This window comes from Sarcophilus harrisii, chromosome 1 (assembly GCF_902635505.1).
Source record: "Sarcophilus harrisii chromosome 1, mSarHar1.11, whole genome shotgun sequence".
In the NCBI taxonomy this organism is placed as follows: domain Eukaryota; kingdom Metazoa; phylum Chordata; class Mammalia; order Dasyuromorphia; family Dasyuridae; genus Sarcophilus; species Sarcophilus harrisii.
This window is the reverse complement of record NC_045426.1, coordinates 174,727,494-174,753,063: the sequence shown is the minus strand read 5'-3', so window position 1 is coordinate 174,753,063 and position 25,570 is coordinate 174,727,494. Positions and strand designations below refer to the sequence as shown.

Genomic DNA, 25,570 nt, shown 5'->3' with positions numbered 1-25,570 from the left:
GGTGAAGGTATCCAACACTGGAAAATGGGGACAGAAATTCCACAGATTGAAGAATCATGAATGAATTGTACTTTGCACCAAATAGAAGGAAAACTCAAATCATTAAGATCTCTGATCCACTGTATTATGAAAATATTGATCTAAAAACATATTGAGATAGATGTGAATGTCTTGGGTAACAAATAGAAAAGAATCTACATATTACAGACAATCTCAACATCAAGAAATCTACCCATTCTTAAATAATGCTATAAGGTATATCCATATATCAGAAATCCCTTGTAAGCATTCAAAATGGACAAAACTATTAGCTCTATCTTGAAAAAAGTAGGATAGTTCTCCAGTGATTACTTTTGCAGTCTAACTTAAGAGTTCTCAAAGTAAAAGAGTATAATGGATTCATAATGGCAGTGGCAAAACTGACATTAAAATTATTGATAACTTTGTTTCAAAATATTTTATACCTTGATTTTGAATGTTATTGTCTGTGCTTCTTAATATTTTTTTTCTTACCTTGTTATGTGAAGATAGTCATTTATCTGTAAATTGGTACATTTTCTATTGTTGGCTTTCACACAAAAAAGCTGTTTAAGGGAAATCTTCTCTTTTATTTCTCTTGCAAATTTTTCTTTTTTATTATTAGGAATTCTGAACTTCTTTTAATAGGATGGAAAATGTGTTTTGGGAATAAATATTCAGGGTAGTGTCAGCTTCTTAGATCTACCCCATCTGTCAAAACCATTTTCAATCATACTTTTGTCATCCAATTAATCAGTGTCTTTCTCATATTTCTATCAGCTACAGATTTCATAAGCATGATTTCTATGCTTCTTATATAATAAAATTCTCTTGGTCCAGGATTGTACTTGTATCTCCAACTATTATATTATTATATAATGCCTTGGATACTGTAGGTGCTTAATGTATTCCTATTGATTGAATAACTGATTCATTCATCCAACTCCTTGATACAGATATTGAACAAGAAAACAGCCAAGGAAAAAGTTTTTTCAATATATCAATAAACTTTATCCCTTCTTCTCTTATTAAAATGCCAGACTATTCAATTAATTTTATTATCCACTATTTATGACAGTGGTTTCCTTTCACTGGGGATCTCTAGGTTTACCACAAATAGATGACTTTCAGAGCATAGTTTTGGGGTTGGTTGTAAAATGAGGGCAAACACAAGAGTAAGAATTCCTGGAATCTTTTGCCCAACTCATAAATTTTATGATGACTGACTCAAAACAGTGAAGTGGCACTGTGGTTGGAGTGCCTGGTTTGGAGTCAGGAGGACTTGAGTTCAAATTTGACTTCAGATACTTACTATGTGACCTTGGGCAAATCACTTAATCCTATTTGACTCAGTTTCCTTATCTGTAAAATAAGTTGGAGAAGAAAATGGCAAACCACTCTAGCATCTCTGCAAAAATTAAATAAATGAATAACCTTCAGATGGGATCACAAAGTCAGAAAAGACTGAAAATGACAAAACAGCACAAATGATAACTAAACTGAGATTCCCTTGAATCTCTTCTAAAGACAATGAATTTCCATTTAGACTCTATCATTGATTATCAGGTCAATTTATTTTGGGTTCATTGTTTCTCAATTTGCAAAACTGGACTGATAACATTTGGCACACAAATACTTCGGTACCATTTAGGGTATCTAAGAACATGCTCATCTCACCTGATTTTTCATATAGTGTCTAGCCAGTTATACAAGCACCTGTGTAGAGATGCCTAACACATAATAAAACGTTTGTATTTATTATGAAAATGTTATTACTCAAATACAAAAATAGGCCACTTATTTCATTAATGTGGATACTGTCTCCCAAGATGAAGACCACAGCCTATAAGTGGCTGCCTGCCTTATTTGACTCTTGTTCATGTCTTCCCATATTACTCTGTGACTGGATATTTTTCATTCTATAAGTAGATTTCATAGTAACTTCTGCCCCCTTTTCTGCCATGGTTGCCATCGTATCTTATACCTGGTTGTTGGGATGTCTTCTCCCCTCTTAGACTCCTAGCAGGAAGGGTCCCTGCCTTTTTTGGTATATTCAGTGTTTAATACAATGCTTGGTACATAAGTAATCATGTAATAAATTATCGTTGTTTTTGATGATGAAACTAAAAAAGAAACTGCACAGGTTTTAGGGCCATTTTACATTTTTCTCAAATTCATGGATCACTATAACCAAAGAATTCCTCTCCAAAAAGGCCAGTCTACTGGACCTGAAACTCTGTATAATTAGGCTGACCTTCAGAAAGCAAATGAAATCTATTGCTGAACCCAGGCTTTGAGAGCCTATGTAACATAGGCTCAGAGTTTGGTCTAAGAAAGATTTAGACTGCATGCATGCTTTATTTTTCTCACACTGACAATGTGCATATGAATCTGTGCTGGGTGAAGTTAAGCATCAGGGATTATAAATGGGAAGGATGAGCATAATCAGACTGTGGCCTAATTACCTTCACCCATTGGTCCCCTGAGAGGAGCTATTTCTCAGAAATTCCATTTTGGCCCAATCAGGTTGAGCCATTTGAACTGGGTTGTTTTTAGCAATTACAAGATACTCTCTGGGCATAGGAAAATGGGTCAGAATGGTATGTCTCTAGGGGCTCTGTAGTTGATAGGGGTCAGCCTGATCCAATCTGAGTCAGTTCTGAGGCTATTGTCACAGCAGAGAGAGTTCCAAGTTCAGCAAGCCAGCACTGCAAAGGATCACTGGTATGTCCAGCTTAATGGATGCTCAGTCTTCTTCCTGGTTGGCTGATTGTGATTTCCAGGTTAGTCTGGTCTGCTCTGGACAGCAGAGACTAATTCAGGTAGTTACTAAAATCATTAACTGCCTCAATAGAACCTGGTAGAGCTTTTGCTCTCTTAAAAGAGCCTAGGGTGAGCCAGACTCACTTCTATGGCATAGTTATGCATAGTAATATTTCTCTGGGGAGAGACATTGTTGTTATTATTATTATTACTTATGTATTTCTATGGGATATAGAAAGGAGACTTTTTTTTCAAGAAGATTAACGTTTAGATTAGACAATGAAATCAATCTAATTTAAGATTCTCTGCTCCAAATATCACCTGGTAAAAACTATATAATATTGTTAGCTAACATTTATAAAGTACTTTAAGATCTGAGAAACACTTTCTATTATTAGTTATCTTCATTTGACCCTTACAACAAATCCTGTAAGGTAGATATTATGATGATCTTCATTTTTCAGAAAAAGAATCTGGGACCCAGAGAAATTAAATGGAAAATACACTGAATCTCCCAAGCACTTGGGTTCAGATTTCAAAACCTTTCACATTTATAATCTAGGCAAGTCATTTTAGCTCTCTTGGCTTCAGTTTCATCATTTGCTAAAAGAAGAGGTAGACTAAGTACCTTAGATACCAGCTCTCAATCTGTGATTTTTATATCTTGCCTCAGTTTACATAATCATTCATTTATTTGAAGTAGAATCTGAACCTAGATCTTCTGACTCCAGCCCTAGAATTCTCTTCCAGATTCCATCCATATGTACATTTCCCAGAAACATTGCTACAATAAAAAAACTGTTTTAGATTTTTTCTTCTAAATAGGAAAATGAAAAATAATATAGCTTGTTACTAAGATATGTGTAAAAATTACTGACAATCTGTATAACATATTAAATAAATTTAAATCAGGTAACTATATCAGCTCAGTCTCTCCTTCACTTTTTAGAATACGTTATGTATCAGAATGACTCACCCATTTAGATCAATAATCAGAATACTGGTTGACACCTATGAACTGTAATATCAAGTTCCTTCCAAGTAGATCAAAAAAGAAAGTAATGAATGACAAGGTCAGCCAATTCTCATTTAACTTAATGAAGAATATAAGATCAAGGGAAGCAGGACCATTTTTTCCCTTGTGTTTAAGTATAATGCTTTTCCATAGCTGGAATCTTAGAACCTAGGATAGATAAATTCACTTGAACTGTAGTAAGAAAGGAGAGAACTACAAAATCAAGCTTATGTTTAACCAATACCACTCGGGGCTTGTAGAGAAGTCAGGAGACCTCAAACAAAATAGTCTGTGAGTATAGACATGATTAAAAATCATGGCCTGAACCCTTGCTTTCCTCTTTTGAACTCCATAGTTCCACCTTCTCTTCCTCTTTTAGTCTCTCCAGTTGGCCATCTTTTCCCATCTCTCAGATGGTAGACCTGCATAGATGCAAAGAATTTTCTAGTCTGCACAGGGAAGGAAGCATACACCTTCCTCAACAATATTGGCACCTATGAGAAAAGTCTGGTTGTCTCACCTTAGTTATAACTGTGTTGGCCAGCATGGTAGGAAACATGGACAAACTAAAATTGGATCTTTCTTTGGAGCTATTTAAAAAAAAAAAGTTAGCAAACCAAGAAAAGCCCTGAATCCATGAAAAACTATTTAAATGACTCTAGTTATTCCTCTGCAAAAGGTAAACTGTTTTGAGGAAAAGTCATCTCCATTACACATATTTTAGAATTCACTTTCAATGAAAACAATATGTCAGATTTTATGCAGATGTGCAAGACCTAAAAATTAGGTCCTTAAATATGGTAAGTGAAGTTGTTTTGCATATTAATTTCTGTAGGGAATCATGTTCTCTAGTATTTTCACTTTTTTGTTTGTTTTGTTTCTCATGATCTATCCCCCTTTTGGTCCTATTTTTCTTGCACAACATGACAAATTTGGAAATATGTTTAAAAGGATTGCACATATTTAACATATCAGATTGCTTGCTGTCTTAGGGAGGAGGGAGGGAAGGGATAAAAGGAAAAAATTAGACTACAAAGTCTTACAAAATGGATGTTGAAAACTGTCTTTACATGTACTTGGAAAAGTAAACTACTATTAAAAACTTTAAATAAAATTAAGGAATTGGAAAAAATAAAATAAAATGTTCCATAAAAAAAGGAAATAATTCCCTCAGAAGAGAGCAACTGCCTTCAGCAGGCTGAATATATTTCAAAGTGCAAAATGAACTAAGGAATTTACAAAAGGGAAAGCTAGGGGCCAGCTGATGGGGAAAAGAAATACAAAGGGAAGAAATGCCAAGTTAGGGACAACTCTTTGTAGTCTATGTACCACAATTTCTCAGGAGCCCAGGAATACTACATTTAGGGTACCATTCTATTGAAGTTGAAGGTAGACATTAAAGAACCAGCTAGAATTAGTTCTTCTTTAGTAGTCAGAGAATTATTTTAGGAAGGCTCTGGATTCGGGGTTATGCTGCAACCAGCTAATTATTGCTCAGTCATGTCTCATTCTTCATGACATTTGGAATTTTCTTAGCAAATATACTAGAGTTGTTTGTCATTTCCTTCTCCAGCTTATTTTACAGATGAGGAAACTAAGGCAAAAATTGTTAAGGGACTTGCTCAAAGTCACTCAGCTCACAAAGATCTGAGGCCAGATTTGAATTCAGAAAAACTAGTCTCCTACCTCCAGAGCTAATGCTCTATCACTGCAACATTTGGCTGTCTCAGGAGTCTGCTGGGATAGCAGTTAAATTTTCCATATTTACACCTGAGAATTTAGCAAATGATACAAATCAGGGCTGGGTTCATTATTTTCTTGATTGTTAGAAAGCAATGTTGATAGAAGGAAACAGTAGGAATCACTTCAGAAAGTGATGGAGAAAATGTTAATAATACAGATTCTATAAATAAAAAAACAATTAAAATAATAATACAGATTATATTTAAAAGTGTATAATCTAATTTTCCAAATTTTTTCCCAGAAAGATTTGTTAAATATTTTACCAGCACATCCTTGGCCCTGCCTGAGATTAATCCTCATTAAAAAAGCAAAGTGGACTTAGCAAGAGAATAGAGACTTTTTTATAACTAGAGAAAAAAAAGTCCTGGTTTGGTAAGGATCTAAAGCCTTTTCTCTTTAATTCTAATTGTTTAACTGTACTTGAATCACCCTTTTCCCCCTTGTAGAATTTAACACTCAAAGTAGTTCTTGAAAATCAGTGTATAAGGAGGAGATTCAAATGCTGGAGAAAACAAGGAAGGGTTGTGGTCCTGAGACCCATACAACTCCAGGAAAACTCTTCAGTTACCTGGGAGATGACTTTAAAGGTGACAACCATGACTGAATTGATTCCCTAAATATGAGGAATTCAGGGCTGCAGAAATGAGCATTGGGAAGCTTCCTATTTTTTTCTGCTGGGTAATTGGAGGCCTGAAAACCCTCTGTCACTGCTTCATGCATACTTATGGAAGCTTGCACAACAAGCCCCCTGCCTCAGTGCAAAATTCATCATCTTAATTGAGAACTGTTATTGCTGCAATAGCATCTGAAGAGGGATAAGGACCATGTCAGCAGCACAAGGAAAAAGGAAAGTCAGTTTCCACCTCCTTTTCTTTTTAAGTAACTCATGGTTGGAACTGGTTCTTCTCTAATAACCCTTGTTTTCCTTTGGAAGGGACTTGTCAAGTTTTCTGAAACAATATGTTCCTCCTAGTTGTAATTAAAACCAAATGGCATGTTCTTTTAAAAAGGGATGTGCTTTCTGTGAGGCCCATTTTAGAAACCACCAAGTATTAATTCAGAAAGGAAGATTAAATGTTAATTCAAAAGAAAGAGGAAAGGATTGTTTTCTTTTACATTTCTGAATTAAAAGGATTATGTTCGATTTTCCATCCCAAATACATGAGGAAATTTGTAGGGTGACCAAATTCAGGTAGATATATTAGCCCATCATAATGAACATCAAATGACAAATAATACTAATACATTGACACAAGAGAAATTTTCCTTGAGCCAAGATTAATTTAAGTGCACAATTTAAAGTTTATTAACTGCAAAAAATTAACTTATTTATTTCATTTTTGTTTTAAATAGATGGTACTTAATAATGCAGAATTTAGAAAGATGCATATGCAACCCGAGTCTCAATTACCTAACATGCCAAGTTTCATGAAAAGATTGTCTTTGAGTAATTAGCATTTTAGTATGTAATTAGCTGTGGAGGAGAACCAAGGTAATAGTATAGGGAAAAAGGCACGCTGAACATAGCCAATGCTGACATGGAAGCATCTCAAAAGTGTTCAATTTTTGTTGCTTCTAATTTAGAACTATTCAGCTCATGCTAACTGAGAACTTGTAAAAGCTATTTCTCATAACAAAATCATAGGGAGGAGCAATCAGTTTTCCAGTGACTTGGGGTGCTAGATACAATGCATACCATGCCACAGTTTGGGAGCAATCTCTCTTAATCCCAATCTCTCTTAATTCTAGTGTCTTGCCTCTGTTTATACTTCCTATTCATCCTGTGTGTAGCTTGCCTTGTATTTATTTATTTGCATAATTATAAGCCCCTTGAGAACAAGAACTATCTTTTGCCTCTTTTTTGTCACCAATGCTTAGCACAGTGCTTGACATATAGTAGACTTTTAATAAATATTAATTGATTGATTGGGAGTATGAAATAAGACTGAAAAGTTAAATTGAACCTACATTGTGATAAGCTTTAAATGCCAAGCTAAGAAGTTTGTATTTGATTTCTGAGGAAATATGAATCTAATGAAGATTGTTGGACTATAAAAATGAAGGATATGTGGGACCCACAGTATAATGTTATATGTTAGTATTATAATTAAATATCTATATTGGGAAGATAATTTTGATACCTAGCTGAAAGACAGATTAGAGAAAGGAGAAAATGGAGACAGGACAACCACTTATGGAGCTATCATGATAGTAATCAATATGATTGTATGTATGATAGAGGAATGATGATGGGGGAGGGAGAGGAGACACATAAACTTTTTTAGTTTTCTGTACTATGTAAATGTAGTATTAAAAAAAAAAAAACTGGGAATATTTGGACTAGATGACCTCTCAGGTCAAGTCTGGTTTCTTGATTCATCAATATATTTGTTAATAGAAGTGGGAGATGAATTTGAATTCTTCCTATTTCTTGGAACAAATGCCAATTTCCCATGGAGAATTAGTTCATCTTCCTAATCAAAAACACATTAATCAGTTAACATCAACTCCCTCCACCAAACGTGTATATCTCCTTATCCTACCTTTTCATAGCACTTTCTATTTTAAAGTGAGTATTTAAATGTTTTGGTATGGTCCATGAATTCTTCTTGGGTTACTTGATAATTGCAGGAGAAAACTAGGTGGGACATTGGATAATATTGGACTTCAAATGCAGAAGACCTAGATTTCAATCTTGATCATATATCAACTGTATGACTGCTGGGGAAATCATTTAACCTCTCTCAATCTCAACTTCCTTATTTCTAAAATTCAGAAAATAATAATAAGAGAGCCTATATCATGAGCTTATGATAAGTATCAAATGAGATATGTAAAAGTAAGGTACTTTAAGCCAATGTTATCATAAATGTCAGGAATACATATAAGTCTGTCTCTGATCACTTAGAATGTTATGACAAAGCTGTAATTTAAATTTACTTAGAAATCAAATGGTAACACCAGAATTTCACATAAATAATTAAGTAAAATAAAATGATCTATTGGGGGTTGTTCAACCCTGCCTTAATCCCCCTATTGTAATAGGTAATCTTTTCCTTTTAAATTGAAGTATTTTTTTTTCATCTTGATGGGATAACATTTATACATGAGTTTTGTTTTGTTTTTTCCTCTTCTACAGATCAACTATCTTTGACAATTAAGTCTCTAGGCAATATAAAGGAACTCCAAAGATACTTTGTTGATGTTTATTATTGTGATATCATAGAAATATTTTGACTTATTTACCTGATTTTTCTGTCCAGGGGATTGATAAGAAGGCGGATTTATTCATTTGTTTAAATTCTGGCAAAAACTGATAAAGTGTTGGACTTGGAATTAAGAAGATCTAAGTCTTATCTAAGAATCTAAGAATATCTTGTCTCAGATGGCAAATAACATCTCTACAAAATGATCTATTAAAATGATTTAATTTTCTATAATAATAGCAACTGTCTCTATAGGGTCATAGTGAAGGTCATATGAGAGAAGATGTATTGAGTGCTTTACAAATCAAAGAGCCATAAATCTTATCTTTTGGTCCCATTATTAGCCAGAAAGAAAGTTCTTTGACTTTTTTGGTAATCTGGTTCATTCAGCTTTCATTCACTCATTTTGTGAGTTGGTTCACTTAGTTTTCTGATCCACAAAATGGTATTCAGAATCTAGATGAATGGGAAATTCTAAATGGCATTCTTCTTAAAGGCAGGAGAGAAAGTTATAGTTATGTAGATCTTAGTTTCAATGTAGTAATAGTAACATCATTAACTTCACATTAAATGACAACAAGAGACAGATGGGCAGGATACTAAATAATGTTGGATTGAAACCAAGAAGGCCTCAGTTTAAATTCTGCCTCAGATGTCCTGTCTCTCCACCTAACAAGCTGACACTACAATTCAGCACTCAGGCAAATCCTATGAATTGAAATTCAAGACTTAATCAAGGCCTTTTGAAATTCTATGACATCATCCTTCACTATCCTAAATGCTTGTTCAGAAGTGATGAATACAGCAGTCACAAAACAAACATTTAGTGATGATGAAGGTCTTAGTTCTCTGCCATGACTTATTTTCCAATGTCAACACTGTAGCTCATACTTTATTTGAGCTTGATTTTAGTACCTTTCATCTCTTTTGCCAATATCCATCTTTACTCCATCGCTCTTTTCCCTTAGGACTTGGAATGGACTCAGTCATCCCTTAGGTGTGTCCAAAGTCTTATTTTTAAAATCCTTGTCTAACCCTGGAACTCCCAATTGTCTTTCTGATATTTTTCTTAGTTAAGCCTATGTCTTCTAAAATGTGATTACATTTCACAATGACTCTCATATTTCCTTTTAAGCTGTCTTTTCTTTTTATAATGATTTTACAATCTGGCATTTCCATTCTCTAAATGTTCTGATTTTCATGTTGTATCTCATTTTGCTATCTAATTCTCTTTTCACAACCAGAGCATCTCAAAATCCCAAACCTATTTCTTTTATGTCATTTTTGACCCCTATTTCTGAATCCAATGTGAGTTTCCCTTCAGCTTGGATTACGTTTCAAAGAGTGAGGGGAGGGCATCTTCATTTTTCGGATTCTACCATGGATTTCTCCTGACAAAATCATAATCTTCTTCTGTTATATAGAATTAATGACTGGTTTCTTTTTTTCAGTCTTATAGCTTGTGAAAAAGTCTTAGGTAGATATCCCTCTAAGACTGAGGGAAATGGAAACCCAATAACTCAAGAAAAGGTTTGTCTGCAACCTTATTCATTATTTATTTGTTTGTTTACTTATTTTTTATTTGCAGATAACTAAGTCTCTTTGTTCTTTGGTTATGATAAGTCAAAAGCCAATGCTCTAAGATCTAGGTCAATATTTTATTAATGAGGAAATAGGTTAAATGACTTTCCTGAAGATGTACAGAAGTAAATGGGTGAAAAACAAATTTAATCTAAATCTTCTGGCTTCAAATCCAGTGTTCTAGAATTTCAAAAGATACTGGTACTTCTGAAAAATCTTTTAGGTCACAATTCCCAAATACTAATTTGAAGACATTCCATTCAGATATCCTATCATTTTCTCAAGGAATGTGGTGGAATTTTCTAAACCAAAATGGTTTCAATTAGTTTTAAATTTACTGTATATTTTTAAATAACACAAATGTTGGCCCCTTTTTCTAGTGGAGCAAAGGAGTCTAAAATCAAGCATAATAGTTAGTTTGTCAAATCCAAAATGTTTAGTAATCAATTTTCTAACTTATTTATATGGAGAGCATCTAGATGGCATAGCTGGATAGAGCTTTGGACATGGAGTCAGGAATTCAGTACAAATCCTACTGCAGACACAGCGTGCTAGCTGTGTGACTGGACAAGATTAACTTCTGTTTGCCGCTATTTCCATAAGATGGGATAATAATAATAGCACCTATTTCCCAGGATTGTGAGGATGAAATAAGACAATTTACAATGTGTGACTCTGGACAAATTACTTAACCCTAGTTATAAAGCTCACGTACAAGTAGCAATCATTTGTGATTCATGTAGCATTTTTACCTCACTGATTTAGATATTTTTCTTTTTTTCTTTCATTTTTCTCCACAACCCAATTTGTAAAAGTCTAGGACTAGAAAAGAATTAATTGTTTGATTGAATTAAATAGCACTATGTCCTAGATAAGAGGTAGCTCTCACAATCGGTGAAGCCTAATACTTAAATTTCTAGAAATCAAGTCTCTTCTAAGATTGCTCTCTGGAGTAGATAGTTGAAGAAACTTTGATTTCCTTCTGCTGTGGCTAATATAATGGGAAGTTTGGATTTTGTCATTAACCAGGGTTAAGTAGCTCACCCAGAGTCATACATCTAGTAAGGTCTGAAGGATGAATTTGCTCAGGTTCTCCTGACTCCAGGGCCAGTGCCTTATCCACTGTGTCACTTTGCTGCCCCCATTGTGTTTTCTTAATCATCGCAAACTCAGATTTCCATATAAAGCCCTTTTTAATTCATGTCATTTAAACTTTGTTTCATTTTTCAGCTTAAAAAAAAAAATACCACTTCAGTTCTCTTGGATAACTTCCTACCTTTTACTCCATCCTCCATCCCTTTCCAGCCACGCCCACTGTAGAATCATTTGAAACATGATTACTTCAATATTAGTGCTTATTCTAGTGAACAGACTTTGGTCATAAAATATTTGAATTTATCACTAACCAAGAGACTTGGCATTTAGAATGACTGAAATGTGAAGCCTGGACTTTTTAAAGACTCATTTGAGGGAGTAGTGGTCAGAACAGAAGATCTTTGGGTTAAAGACTGGGTTCAAATTCTACCTTTTTTGAGATCTTAGGAAAGTCAGCTGTGAGCTTCAGCTTTCTGTAAAATAAAGGAATTAAGACTCAGAGCTGTCCTCCAGTGCTAAACCAATGTTTTCATGACTCAAGCCCAGACATCTGAATCAAGTTCCAATGAAAATCTAGGGTCCGTTTATTCTGGATACACCCCAATAATAACCATTCTCACACTGTTATGGCACTTTTCTTTTAGCCCAATTGGGCTCTGAATAGAGAGAGAGATGAGTAATAATGAGGAAATAAGGCAAATGATTCATTTGTAAACCTGCAAATTTCAATTTTAGCTTGGTTTGTTTTAGAAAAAAATTCAAGCATATTTTTATTTTACTTTTTATTTTATTTGCTTACTAATTTTTGTATTATTTATATTTTTTCGTTATTTCTTATTAGTAATTTAAATTTTCTTAATTTTATCTTTTATTGTTTTTGTTTCTTTGATTTTACTTTGGGTACACATATGAACTACAAAACAATTGTTCAAATACAAAATCATAGCCCTCCCTCACCCCTGAAAAAATATCTGTCCCCTTATGAATGCCTAGAGCTGAACCTTATGCTATTTGTCTTCTTCTAGAAGCATTTAATTATGTTAATATCATAGACAAGATTAGAAACACATTGTTCTCCTTTCTTTGAAAAGGTCCATAAGAGAGTACTCATAGTGAAAATTGTGCCCATTCATTCTAGTTTCCTTGATGTCACTGTTGATGACGGGACCATGCTCACCAGCATTTTTATTTCCACTTGGTCCTCATCTTCTTCTACCTTCTCTTCTTAAATGGTGGCAGTCCCTGAACTTTCTCATCTTTATCTTGGTTGTCTTATCATCCATCACCTCTCTTTCCTATCAATGTACAAAAGCCCAGATCAATCCTGTCCCTGAGAACTTAAACGAGAACCCCTTCTATCATTTATTGTCACTACCTTGTTTGCCCTTCCTTCCATTGCCAAGTTATTAAAATCTACTTATACAATTGAATTCTACTTATAGTAGCATAGAAGCAATGAATGGCATAGTGGTTAGAATTCTGGGCCTGATGTCAGAAAGACATGAGTTTAATCTGATGTCACACACCTATTAATTATATGACCCTGGGCAAGTCATTTAATTTCTGCCTCAGTTTCTTAAACTATAAAATGGGCACAATCTTAGCACCCACTTCACAGGATTGCTGTAAGGAATAAATGAGATAATATTTGTAAAATATTTAGTAGCACAATACCTGGCACATATTATGTGTTATATCAATGTTTATTCCTCCTTTTTTCCCCTTTCATCCTCAGTAGCAATTATTTATTGGCAGAGAGGCAACGTAGCATAAATAGATAGAGGGCCAAATTTAGTTCAAGCTCTGCCTCTAATGTTAACCTGGTGGGCAAATCATTTAATCTTATTGCCTCAAACACTCTGATTTTTTCTCTCTGTGTCTCTGTCTCTCTCTGTCTATGTCTCTCTCTCTGTCTCTGTCTCTATCTCTCTCTGTGTCTCTGTCTCTTTCTCTCTGTCTCTGTTTTCTCTGTCTCATATATATTATATGAATTATATGAATATATATGTATATATTATATTAATTGCCATCTGCATTAATGGTGGGAATTCACATATAATCAGAAATTCCCATACTGATGAAATCATAGATATAGATTTTTGTAAATCACTTGCAAAATATATTCTTGACATATTTCACTGTTGTTAAATAATGATATTGATTCAAAAGAAACCCAGAAACAAACCCAATGAATCAAAGTTTATTTTTTTCCTAGCAAGTTCACTTGAATCAATAATAACTAATTACCTTCATATTAATCAGTCAGCCAGGATACTCAGGATTCTATTCTCTTAGCTTGGCAATGAGAATGTCATGTGCAACAGAATCTAAATTTAATGAAAATTAAGATTGCTTATACTATGTGTATCTATTGCTGGCCCTTTGTAAAACTAAGGCAAATGTGTGTTGAAGAAGAAAAGAGGAAGGATATCGAGAAAGTTCTGAAAATATTTGCACAAGAATTTTAGCTTTACCCTGAATTTTGCATTATCATAGATATAGCTACAATTAACCTCCTTTCCAACTCTCTGCATAGGGAATTTAATTAATCTCTTTTGATTAATCATGACCTATTAGAATGAGTTAATGGTGATGCAATGTAAAAGTATTGGCGCCTAATTAGATTCAGAGTCATGAAAGAACAAGACAAATCACAGTATAGCAAAACAAGATTTTTAGGTTTCTTTGGTGAAACAAAAGTAGATATAAAAGTTACAAAGATTTTAGATTTTCATTCACAAAAAAACAGACATTCACATTATACACTATACAAGTTATAATATAAATATAGGAAAGTATTATGTGCATTGTAATGGAAGAGAAAAGAAAACATACAGGTCAACACTGATTGTATTGCCTTTTAGAACACCCAAAAGTATGATTACATTGAGTGCAGCAGCCAGTGGGAATTCCTTAAAGATGATGTATTATTGTAGCCACTGTACCTTCTTGTAAGCCATGGCAGGTGTACTTGAATGAGAGGTCATCTGTTTGAATTACTATCCTACTTCAATTTCATATTTGTTCTCTTTTCTACTTGCAGTCTTTGTACTCTAAAGGAGGAGAAGATCCCATTGCCTTCTTTCTATTACAGGGTGCTTTTTTTTTAAGGTTACATTTAGTGGGTGATGTTTCTAAGTCACCTTCAGCAATTAACTACCTAGACAAAAGGGAATGGACTGAAAGGGGAAGGATAAGGGAAGAAGTCCTATGCTCACTCCATCTAACATGAAGAATTGCCTACACTATTTCCAAATATACTCTTTTTGCTTTGACTGGGACAATACCATCTTCTGAAAGCGATACACATTTTTCACTCTTTTCATAATAAACAAATGATGCACTGTATTCATCACATTATTTTGTCAGGGACAAAGCACATACATTACACAGAACCAAATTGAATGAGGGAAATATAGGGACTAACACTGAAAAGTAACCACTAAACTAGGACAATTTTCTGATCATGGGGAAAAATAACATCCAATAAATTAAATCTGTATGGCTTACTTCATTTATTTATGTATGTATCACAGCTGCAGCATTCATACATAAACATTCATAACTTTAAAAAAGATTAAAAATGGTTATATGTACAAAATTATTTCTCTGTGTGTATGTCATTGATGCTGTTGTTGCTGTTTTTAACCTTACAAAAGACTCAGGTCTGTATCCATTTGAAATGTAGAAATCTGTAACTGAAAACTAGTTAGTGTTGTGAAAATCATTAGAAAGTGAACCCAGATGAGTTAATAATTAGCACTTTGACCCCTAAAGATGCTCTTGGCCATAGGAAAGTCCTTTCTGTAGTCCTTTCTTGTTGAATAATGAAGATAGAATGCAGTCAAAAAATGTTCCATGTTGCAGTCCCTAGTTGAGCCTTGATTCCACTTCACGTACTACTGTCCTAGCTTCACAGGGAACTGCACCTATCGCACAGTGGTGCAGCATCCTACAAGCTTGCTTAGCTGTGTCCAGTAAGAGCCATTCTCAGTCTTGGTGACATGTACAGGATAATTGAAACTATTTCCAGCCTAAACAAACTACATAAAAGCAGCTGAGTCAATGATTAAAGGCCTCTGAGGCCATACAATCATCATTAAATATGCCTGAACTTAATGTGACTTTGCATTTTATATACAAGATTAAAAACAACATTAAATCATCTTATTTACATTGTCATTGGTGCTGAAATTGACCTGTTTAAATAGTACAATAGGCTGGCATACATTATAAAATGGTCCCCACTGGAGGCATATAAAAAACTAAAGAAATTGAATAGGCTGGAAATAGTTTTTTTTTCCTTACCTCATTCTTCTTTTTTTTCTCTCTTTTTGTCCCTTTTTTAAAAACTTTCCTGTTAAACTTCAATACTTTCATTTGAAATGTTTTGTGGGCATCATTGCCCAAAGTTAGTGGATGCTGATCCAAAAATTCAAAACAATCTGATAATACTTCTAAAAGTGATAGGAAAGGCACAGTAAGTTAGGACTTTGGCTGAAATGATGAAAATCCATGTTCACCATTTGAGGGATCAGCGCCTTGAGTCCTGCCATCTCCTGCTCCAGCGATGATAGTGTTTCGGTGAATTAATTGAATTGTCCTTGGCTGATGAGGAATTTTTTAAATGTTTCTTAGAATAAGTCCTTTGGTATGAGGATGCTATATGAAAGGAAAAAAAGAAAGAGAACATAACAATATTACTTGTTCCGTATCTTAAACTACCGATACCGCAGGTGGAATATTGTGGGTGGCTAATAGTTGTTAAAGCAGGGTTGTCCGTTCTTTCTAAATGACCACTTACGGTTCTGGCAGGTAATTTTAGGCAAAGCCCATCTTCCATTTCCTAGACACCGGATAGTTGGAAGGTGACGTTGAATGAAACCATCTTTGCAGTGGTATCTAATCATAGAGTTGATTTCATAACGAGGTTTCATCTTTCCAAAGGTCTTGGCATTTTCTACAACAGGGGGCTGGCCACAGGCAACTAAAGAAAAATAAGAGTCATTTCCAAATATATCTAAATATTATATACTTCATATGATTCAACCTCAGGACTTAAGGCATCATATCTAATAATCTGTAACTAAGGAAACCATTTGGAATTCAGAAATTTATGCTGTAAATTTGAATCATGAATTATATAATTTTTCATTCTGTTTTTGTTATAGGCATAGAAAGTTCAGTGCTAATACAACTTTATTTCATCTTCTAGATAGTAATGTTCTGAAAACATTTAAAATAAACAAGTGTGGGTCAGTGCTTACATAGTAAACTGTTCCTAATGGGAGAGGAGGAAGAAAAATGACAGAAGTCACCCAAATGTGTGATTCCATTGAGTACAGTAGTCAATGGAACTTCCTGTAGGGTAATACTTATAATAATAACTCATCTCTGTGCAGTGCTTGAGGATTTCCAGGACACTTTTCTCACAACTACTTTGTGACCTAACTAGGGCCAGTATTTTCATTTTCATATTATAAATGAGGAAATTGAGATTTAGGTATATAACTTGACTATGTTTAGTGACCAGGATTTGAACGCTGGTCTTCTGATTACAAGCCAGGTACTTTTTCCACTGCACTATCGCATTTATGAGTATAGCTACTGTTTTTCCTTACAGACCACAGCACGTTTACATTAGAGAAAAATAAGTTCCAGATTAATCACTGTCTTTCATCATCATCAAAGACAGAGGTTTTTCTTATTTAATACCCACCTCCATATGGTACTAGACAAACCAGGTTCAACTGTAACAGTCCTCAACCTCAAGGAACTTAGACTATAAAACAAGCCCAAAGCTTCACAATCTGGAAGCCCTCTTTCATTTCTGATCAATATCCCTTCTGCTTCAATTTAATTCCCCATTTCCTCTTGTTCTGTCCTTAGTGGAGAGAGTGAACACTGGTCATCAAAATAATAAATAACAATCCCAAACAAAGAGCATTCTGAGTCAACCAAAAGAAAAAAAATGGACAGGGAAGTCTATTGGTTATGATTTCTCATTTTTACTGGGAAATTCTACCCTCCATCAACCTACATTAGTCAATAGTGGCACATAACAAAGAAGTCTTATTAATTTGGAACTCAAGGGACTGGAAAGGAAAAACAAAACAATTGTTAAACTAACAGTATCTGTATTATGCAGTGAAAAATCATCAAACAGCTTGAAAATAAAACTTAAGTACTTTTGAGTTAATTTTTGTTAAATTTTCCTGTGTCATTATTATTGTTTAGTCATTCAGTCACTTTGTGCCAACTCTTATACCCCTATGTGGGATTTTCTTGGCAAAGATATTGGAGTAGTTTGTCATTTCCTTCTCCTGTGGATTAAAGCAAACAAGGTTATGTGACTTGCTTATGGTCACAGAGCTAGTGAGTTTGAGGCTGGATTTGAACTCAGCTCTTCCTGATTCCAAGCTCAAAAGTTCATCCACTACTCCCTATTATTTCTCTATATAAATAATTATACATCCACATAAATACTGATATTACAAATGAATGTAGCCTTGCATAGACAAGGATGCTGATGAGGAGTGTAATTTTCCCCATTTGGAAGGAGGCACTGAAGGATCATGGCATATGCAAGTTACAGAGTAAGGGAAATTTTGGCAAGAATTTTAGAACACCAGAGGGAAAAGATGGAAGCCAGCTATGACTTGTAAGGGAAGAATGCTACTATCCCAAACCGAATTATAATTCATCAATCATAATTCATGTATGAATGAGAATTTGGAGCTTTGTCTGGCTAATTGACATAGTTAAGGTGTGACCCGTCTTACCATTGCCTAAAGAACTGACATTTCTTGCCATTACTGTTGTTGTTGTTGGTTAGTCATTTTCAGTTGTGTCTGACTCTTTGTAACTCCATTTGGGATTTTCTTGGCAGACAGTCTTCCTTCCCCAGATCATTTTACATATGAGGAAACTGAGGCAAACAGGGTTTAAGGGAAGTGACTTACTCAGGCTCACACAGCTAGTAAGCATTGGAGGCCAGATTTCAAATGAAGAAGATGAGTCTTCCTTATTGTAGATCTAGAACTATATCTACTATAATACCAAGTTGCTCCTTACCATTAAATCTTATTTATTTGTTATCTGTACTTTTGTTATGTGTCTATCTCCAGATGAAGATAAATTTACTTTCACTGCATTTTAACTGAATGTTTAGAAGAAATGAGTGTAGAACAAGTGAGGATGACTTAATTCCCCCAGTCCCAGTGTGGTAATATTCCCTTGCATTCACTTCTGACTTCTATCACAGCCCCTAAGGAATGCTTCCCTATAACCATACACAAATACCTACAAATATACACAATAGATATTGCTTAGCAAAAAAAGTGAGTAAAAGAACAATTTATCAGAAAGGAGAGGGAAAATAGGTCCTCCAAGAATCACTGCATGAAACTTTTCTGATGGTAGCTTGAACAACAGAAGTCTGAATACCAAATAATTGCATAATATTTGAATTGCAGTTTAATATTTAGAAGGGATATCTGTCTACCTTATTTATATAGCAGGATAAAAATGTGTTTAACTAGAAGTTAAATTGATCTAATTTGCCACACCCTTGATAGAAGGGTTAAGACCAATACCAGTCCCACCATAATAAGAACTATGATGATAGCAAGTTTGATGGATGCTTCATAATATGCTCCCAAGGGTTTTTAGGAAAAACAAATATGGCTGGGAGATAGTTTTACTATATAAATGGTCCATCATTCAGAATGAACCGGAAAATTAAAGAAGTTAGAGTGAGATATGAGTTTAGAAGTAAGCCCTTCCTGAGTATCAGAAGAGTAAGGATGGAGTAGTTTCCCAGCTATTATATAATTTTCATGAAGCCTTGAAAAAAATGATTAATTTTCTCTCCAGCTACATGACAACTCATATGCACATTAATTTAAAATACACTTTTTTCATATAGGGAGAATTACCTGTTCCTTTCTTGCAGGTATAAGTGAGATGGTAATTGCATGGGACATCATTCCACTGACCATTCTCATGCCAAATTATCACTACACAGTCTTCTCCAGAAGAAAAAAAGCTGTCTGGTTGATTTGGCCTCCAATTCTCATATTGCTGTAAAAGTAGAGGGGGGGAAAAAGCACATAACTCATTGATAAGGAGCCTTATCTTAAAAAAAAAACTTAAACACATTTGAAATAGAATGTATTCAGATATTCAATTGAACATGTAAGAATAATTGCTTTTATTGCTATAGTACTTTGTGACTACAATGTATTTTCATGTATACTAGTTCATCAGATTCTTACAATAATCTTGTGGGCTAAATGGTACAAGAAGGGTTAAAAGATTTACCCTAGATCACATAGGAACAAAGAAGGGTTAGAACCTACTTCTTCTAATGTCCACTTGAGGACTGTTTCCACTACATCATGCTGCCTTGAAAGACCTATTCATCATAAATTCATGTAGGAGTGTTAAGGAAAAAGAGCTTTGGATATTTAATGGAAAATATACATAATATCCCCAAATTGCCTGTTCACCAAGTTTATATGCTCCTGTAATAAAATCCCTTGTCTTTAGGGATATTTGTTATTATATGCGGAATTTCTTTAGAATCTATAATTATTGCTGTTCATGCACATGTTATGTCTCGTTTCCTAGAGACCTGGTTGAAGTTGATTCCCAGATGTCTGAATGTGCCATGTTTAATTTTTTCTCGCCTTTTGATTTTAACTTGTAGAATATTTTTGATTTTTGTTGATCTAGAAGCATTTCAGAGCCACACACCATTTGTTTTTATGAGGAGCACATTTAGAACTATGCTAACAAACCAGCATTCTGGTGCTCTGATTTTCTGAGATCAAAAAGATGTTATAAAAGGAAATCTCTCTAATAAGTAGCCACTATGAATGATGTCCTAAACATCAATTTTAAGAAATATTGGCAATGGTAAATACATCTAAGTAAAAATCTTGATTCTGGATATTGACATGATGACATATATCTTGATGAAAAATTCAATATATACACATATATGTATGTGTGTGTTGTGTATGTGTATAATGCCATATTATGTATATTTCTATTTATCAGTATTCTTCAGTAATTCACTAGGTGATATAGTTATTTCCAAAAGAGGTGTGGCCACTTAGAATACCTGGTTTCCTGTTCTGCTCTGTAAGGGATATATATTTGACCTTAGACAAGAGACCATTTCTCCCACCCTCAAGTTCCCATTTTAAAAATGAGGATATTTGATTTGGTTAAATGCCCTCAAAGATCTGTTCCCAGTTCTAAAATTTTGAGTCGGTGCAAGTTTATACACACATTTATTTTTAGTCTGTAAATGTGATATCATTGGTGCAGAGAATTATCGGAAAGAAAACTCCTTGAGATTCTAAGAAAGCTGCCAAAAGACACTGAGAGTTAAGTGACATGCTCGGTATCACAAAAATTATTTGTTAGAAATAGAATTTGAATCCAATTCCCCTTGACTTTTGACTAGCTCTATATCCACTACACCATGTTGCCTTTCTCATGTATACAGAAACAATAACACAATATGAATTCTGTTTTAATTTTCTATGTGCCTTCATCAAAAGAAGATTGTTGCACTGATACACTCAACTCATCCAAATTATTTATAAAATGAGATACAGGGAAAGGCTTGCTTTTTTGATAAATATCTCTACCTACTACCTCAAACAATATTATTAATGCTTTTGTTTTCTTATAGAAGCATTATCCATTTGTGTCAATGTGTAGTTTAGACTAAATACAATCAAGGGCAGTTGTCAGCTAAAATGTCACTTTTTGAAAATGATGAATGCATAAATTACCAATTGAAGTATTTAAAGTCATGTATTTAAATGTATTAGTGGGGGCAATTTGACTCTTTAAGGGAAAAAGAATAGATTAAATTCAAGAATTACTGCTTCCTGTTATTTCTTTTGCTAATATGTCCATCTTGCATCACAAAACAACTTTGCCATTTGGAATTGCTATTGGATTCCTCTTAGAGGAAAAAGGAATTCTAGAAATCCATCTTCTACCATTGCCCTCCCTCCTATAGACCTTATTCTTTGTCAGTCTCTCTTCTCCTTACTATCATCTCTCCTTTGCCTTTAGTGCAGCAAATGTACCTTCCTTAAATCACTCTTAAGTCAGAGACAAGTGATTCATAATATTGTAAAGACAGTCTTCAAAAGATGTAATTAATGTCTAGAAACAAAAAAAAATAATAATAATCTCTTTAGAAGCACAGGATTTGATAAATATGTCAAGAAGGATAAGTGTGTTTTTTCCCTCTGTAGGGTAGTCATTCCACTCTATCTTCCTCACTTTCTCAAATCCTGGGAATACTTAAGCCTGGCACCATAGACTACCAGAATTATTGTGAATTCTATTATGATAGAAGTCCCCTTCCCATTCTTTGTAAAGGTGTTTTATCTCCCAGAATGCCACAAGAGAAGGACCATGAGGAAGTAATTTCTGATCAGGATATCTTTTACTGTGTTAACCCTTCTTCCCTCAATCCCAACCCCAACCCCCAGCCTTTGTCTTTAATTTTCTCCTTTAAAAATATTGAGAAAAAAAAATTTTAAGGTGGGGAAAATAATGTATAACCATTTCCTGGTATGTTACCATCTTGTTATTAACAAAAGATCTTAGGGCAATATAAAAATAAAGACTAAATAAGGAGTTCATATAAAGATTAAGTGTAAAACCCATAATTAATCCATTCTTTGGTCAATGACTTATCATTCCCACAGTAATTATATTTTATTTGAAAACTCAGAGTCTTCTATAAACCAGTAAATTACTTTTCAAGTTAAACACTTGTCTATCACCATTAAATTACCTCATAGTGGCCTTTGTGGACACATTATGGAAAAAAATTAACCACACAATCTTAAGTTTTTCCTCCTTGATAATCAATGAAACTATTAGGAAGAATATATATATATAATTTTTCTCTTATGACCGTTTCTTAGAACATGCATTCAGTGGATGCAGCATCTAGTTATCAAACAGTTAATTAACTGTAGTTTTTGGAGCAGCATAAATTTCCTAACAGTTTCAAGCCATTAAGATCTCATTTTCATGCTGAAATGAACTTAGCTACATCACTTCTCCATTGCTTGATTTTCAAGAATAAAACAGGCCCAGTTCAAGCCTCTGGCCAAAGGTTTAATAGCTTTTGTTGGGAATTGTTCTTGGCACCAAGAGCTACTTTAAAACTTATGTTCTGGGTTGTTATTTGACAGAATTGCGGCCTAGTGGTGCAAGACCAAATCTCAACTTTATGGTTTTTACAAAAATGTCTGATATCCACAGGCATGTGACACTGTTGTTGCCTCCTATCAGACAACAGCATCACTGCTTGGACTTTTCTTGGCTAGGCTGCTTTAATTTGTTTCAGCAACATTGCCACGCTTTGAACAAATGATTGCCCTTTGCAACACTTGATCTTCTATAGTCATTAATGCTACTTATGAGGATAAGTACACATACACACACACACACACACACACACACACACATACACACACACATATATATATATAATCAATATGTGACTTAGAATCAGAAAATGTATTTTTTAATGATTAAAACGAGTCCACTGATAAAATTCTGCCCTGATAGTATTCTAGTTGCCTTGGGTTCTAAAAGACAGCTAGCATTATGGAATCTCTGTGAGATCCTACCAAACTAAGAAGTCTAGGATAGGATGGATGATAGTCTGAAGATGTTGTCTGAATATAAGTTTATCACAGGCAAAGCAATTTTTATTCATGGCCTTAAACTATTTACCTCAGTATAAAGGATTATGATCTGTCTCAGTATAGGAAGATCCCACACAGATTAAAGCATGGACCATTTATGTATTGAAATAAAATTAATTGGCATTAAAAACTAGACTAAAAAAACTGTATCACCTACATCACAGAGTTTGTGTGAGGAAAGAACTTATGATCATTATCTGAGCCAATATATATGATGAACTAACTCATGTTTACAAATTATATTATTTTTTCCCTTTCTTTCAGGGAACATGTTTCTTGAGTACAGAGTAAACCAGAACTCCTCCACCACCTTCTCACTCTTGGGAGAAAAATTCTTGATTGGAGAGAAATCAGCAGCACTCCTGGGAGAATCTAAACTACCACAGGAGCAAAGCCAAAAGTTTTCTCTAGATAGTGTTATATGGATCCACTCCCCCTTCTCAAGTTACATGGATATGTTCACAATAATTCCAAAGCATTTGTACATTGATGTGTACATTGAAGGTATAGAGGCCTGATAAAATAGCAATATTCATTCCTTCTGTTTAACCAGGTGCTTGCTGGCCATGTCTGGGCTATATGTAAGGACCTCGTGTTTTTCTTTCTCCCAAAGGGAAAATGAAAATCAGATTATATAATTATATATACAAAATGAAATCTAAGAAATACATTAAATTCTCAGTTATCTATTTTGGACAGGGATGGAAGACAAAATAGTCCTTTTAATCCAAAAAATCTATATAAATGCAATATGAACTTAAATAAATTCCTCCATCAATTCTTTGGATGGGGGAATAGTCCAAAAAGTGTTATAGGAGAAAACCAAATTTAGATTAAAAATTTGGTACAAATAATTAGACTAAATAATCCATATGCTGATTATCAAGAATTGACTTACATGTGTGTATATTTGTGTGTGTGTGTGAATATAAAATGAGTTTGTAATTGCTCATTGATACCTAAAAAAATTATTTTGTTCTATAATCTTTTTAAGTTTATATATCACTGGATTAATCTTCCTTGGCCATTGGACAGCTTATTTCTTTCTGCTTAAAAACTTTAGATGTTCATTACATTTTACTAAGTGATGAGATTTCTTTGCCTCGATTCCCAAAATTCTGTAATCTAACATAACCCCCCCTTTCATGCCTTCTCTCACTGTCACTTGCTTTACTTTATAGCCAAACTAAACTCTCTATTAAACTTCTAAACATACTCTGTGTTTCTCTCTTCCATGCCTGAAAATAAGGCATAGATCTGACTATGGCTTTTCCCTGCTGAAAAAAAACTTCAGTGTCTCCCTGTTGCTTCTTGAATAATGTAAAACCTCCTTAACCTGGCATTTGAAGACTTCCCTTGACCTTTCCCTCTTTACTTCCCATTACTTTTCTCCATTCCAGCCTACATGTTGCAATTGCCCATTCCTCAGTCCTTCATGCCATCTCCAGCTGTCACAAGTCATTCCACATGCATTCATTCCCTCCCCAAGTCCCTGGATTCACCCAAAGCTTAGGTTGAGTATCACCATTCTCTGTGAAACTGCCCATAATATGCATCAGTGCCCTTTTTCCCTTTTAATATTCTTGGAACTCTGCTGATTTCCTCCTTTGTATTTTTTAGTCTTTACCACATATTATACTTATTTATATAACATGTTCTGCCATGGAAGGAAGGCAACACCCTAAATCAGAAACTATTTTGTATAGTAGGTTTGTTTGTTTGTTGTTCTCACTTATGTACCCCCAGCACCTGATCCCGTGTCTTACATGTAAAAGGCATTTTAGAAATGTTTTTAAATTAGATCCAGTTAAAATTCCTTTATTATTCTCTAGGCTTGGTTATAAAGAAGTCTTGGTATCCATGATCTGTCACTGGAATGTCTAGAATGTTCTCCCTTCCCCACTTCCACATTTTAGAATCCCTTAAAAATTTTAAATAACATTTTCTACAGGACGATTTTCCTGGTCCCCCGAGCTTCTAAGGGTTTCTCCTCTAAAGTTAACTTGCATTTACTTCATCTGTTTATCTATTTCTCTATCTATCTATCTCTGCCTATTTTATCTATCATCTACCTATAACCCAATCTATTTATTATTTTTCTTATCTATCATCTATCTATAATAAAATTTATTTATTATCTATCTCTCTATCCAATATAGGTACATACTGTCTTCCCTCTTAAAATATAAGATACTTGAGGAAGAGATTGCTTTTTTTTTCCTGTTTATCCCTAGAGCATTTACATAGTGCCTTGAACATAGTAAGACCTTAACAAATTCTTCTTGTTTGATCTTCCCTTTTCTGTCCATTGAACTCTTATCAGTTTTTTAAAGTCTAACTCCAATAACACCTTCTTCACAAAGCCTAACTTAATCCCTCCATCTACCTGGTGA

The 25,570-nt window shown here is 34.2% G+C and overlaps 1 protein-coding gene across 4 annotated transcripts in view; it reads right to left on the bottom strand.

Annotated features, from left to right (window-relative positions):
- Positions 1 to 14,077: 14,077 nt before the first annotated feature.
- VCAN (versican) overlaps positions 14,078 to 25,570 on the bottom strand; it is a 134,515-nt gene continuing 123,022 nt past the window's right edge. For all 4 annotated transcript variants that reach the window (XM_031967202.1, XM_031967215.1, XM_023496088.2 and 1 more), the window contains 3 exons: positions 19,359 to 19,503; positions 16,226 to 16,408; positions 14,078 to 16,083 (listed from right to left, as the gene is read on the bottom strand). In XM_031967202.1, the coding sequence (XP_031823062.1) occupies positions 15,956 to 16,083; positions 16,226 to 16,408; positions 19,359 to 19,503 (456 nt within the window). In that variant the 3' untranslated portion in view covers positions 14,078 to 15,955. The remainder of the gene's footprint in view (positions 16,084 to 16,225; positions 16,409 to 19,358; positions 19,504 to 25,570) is intronic.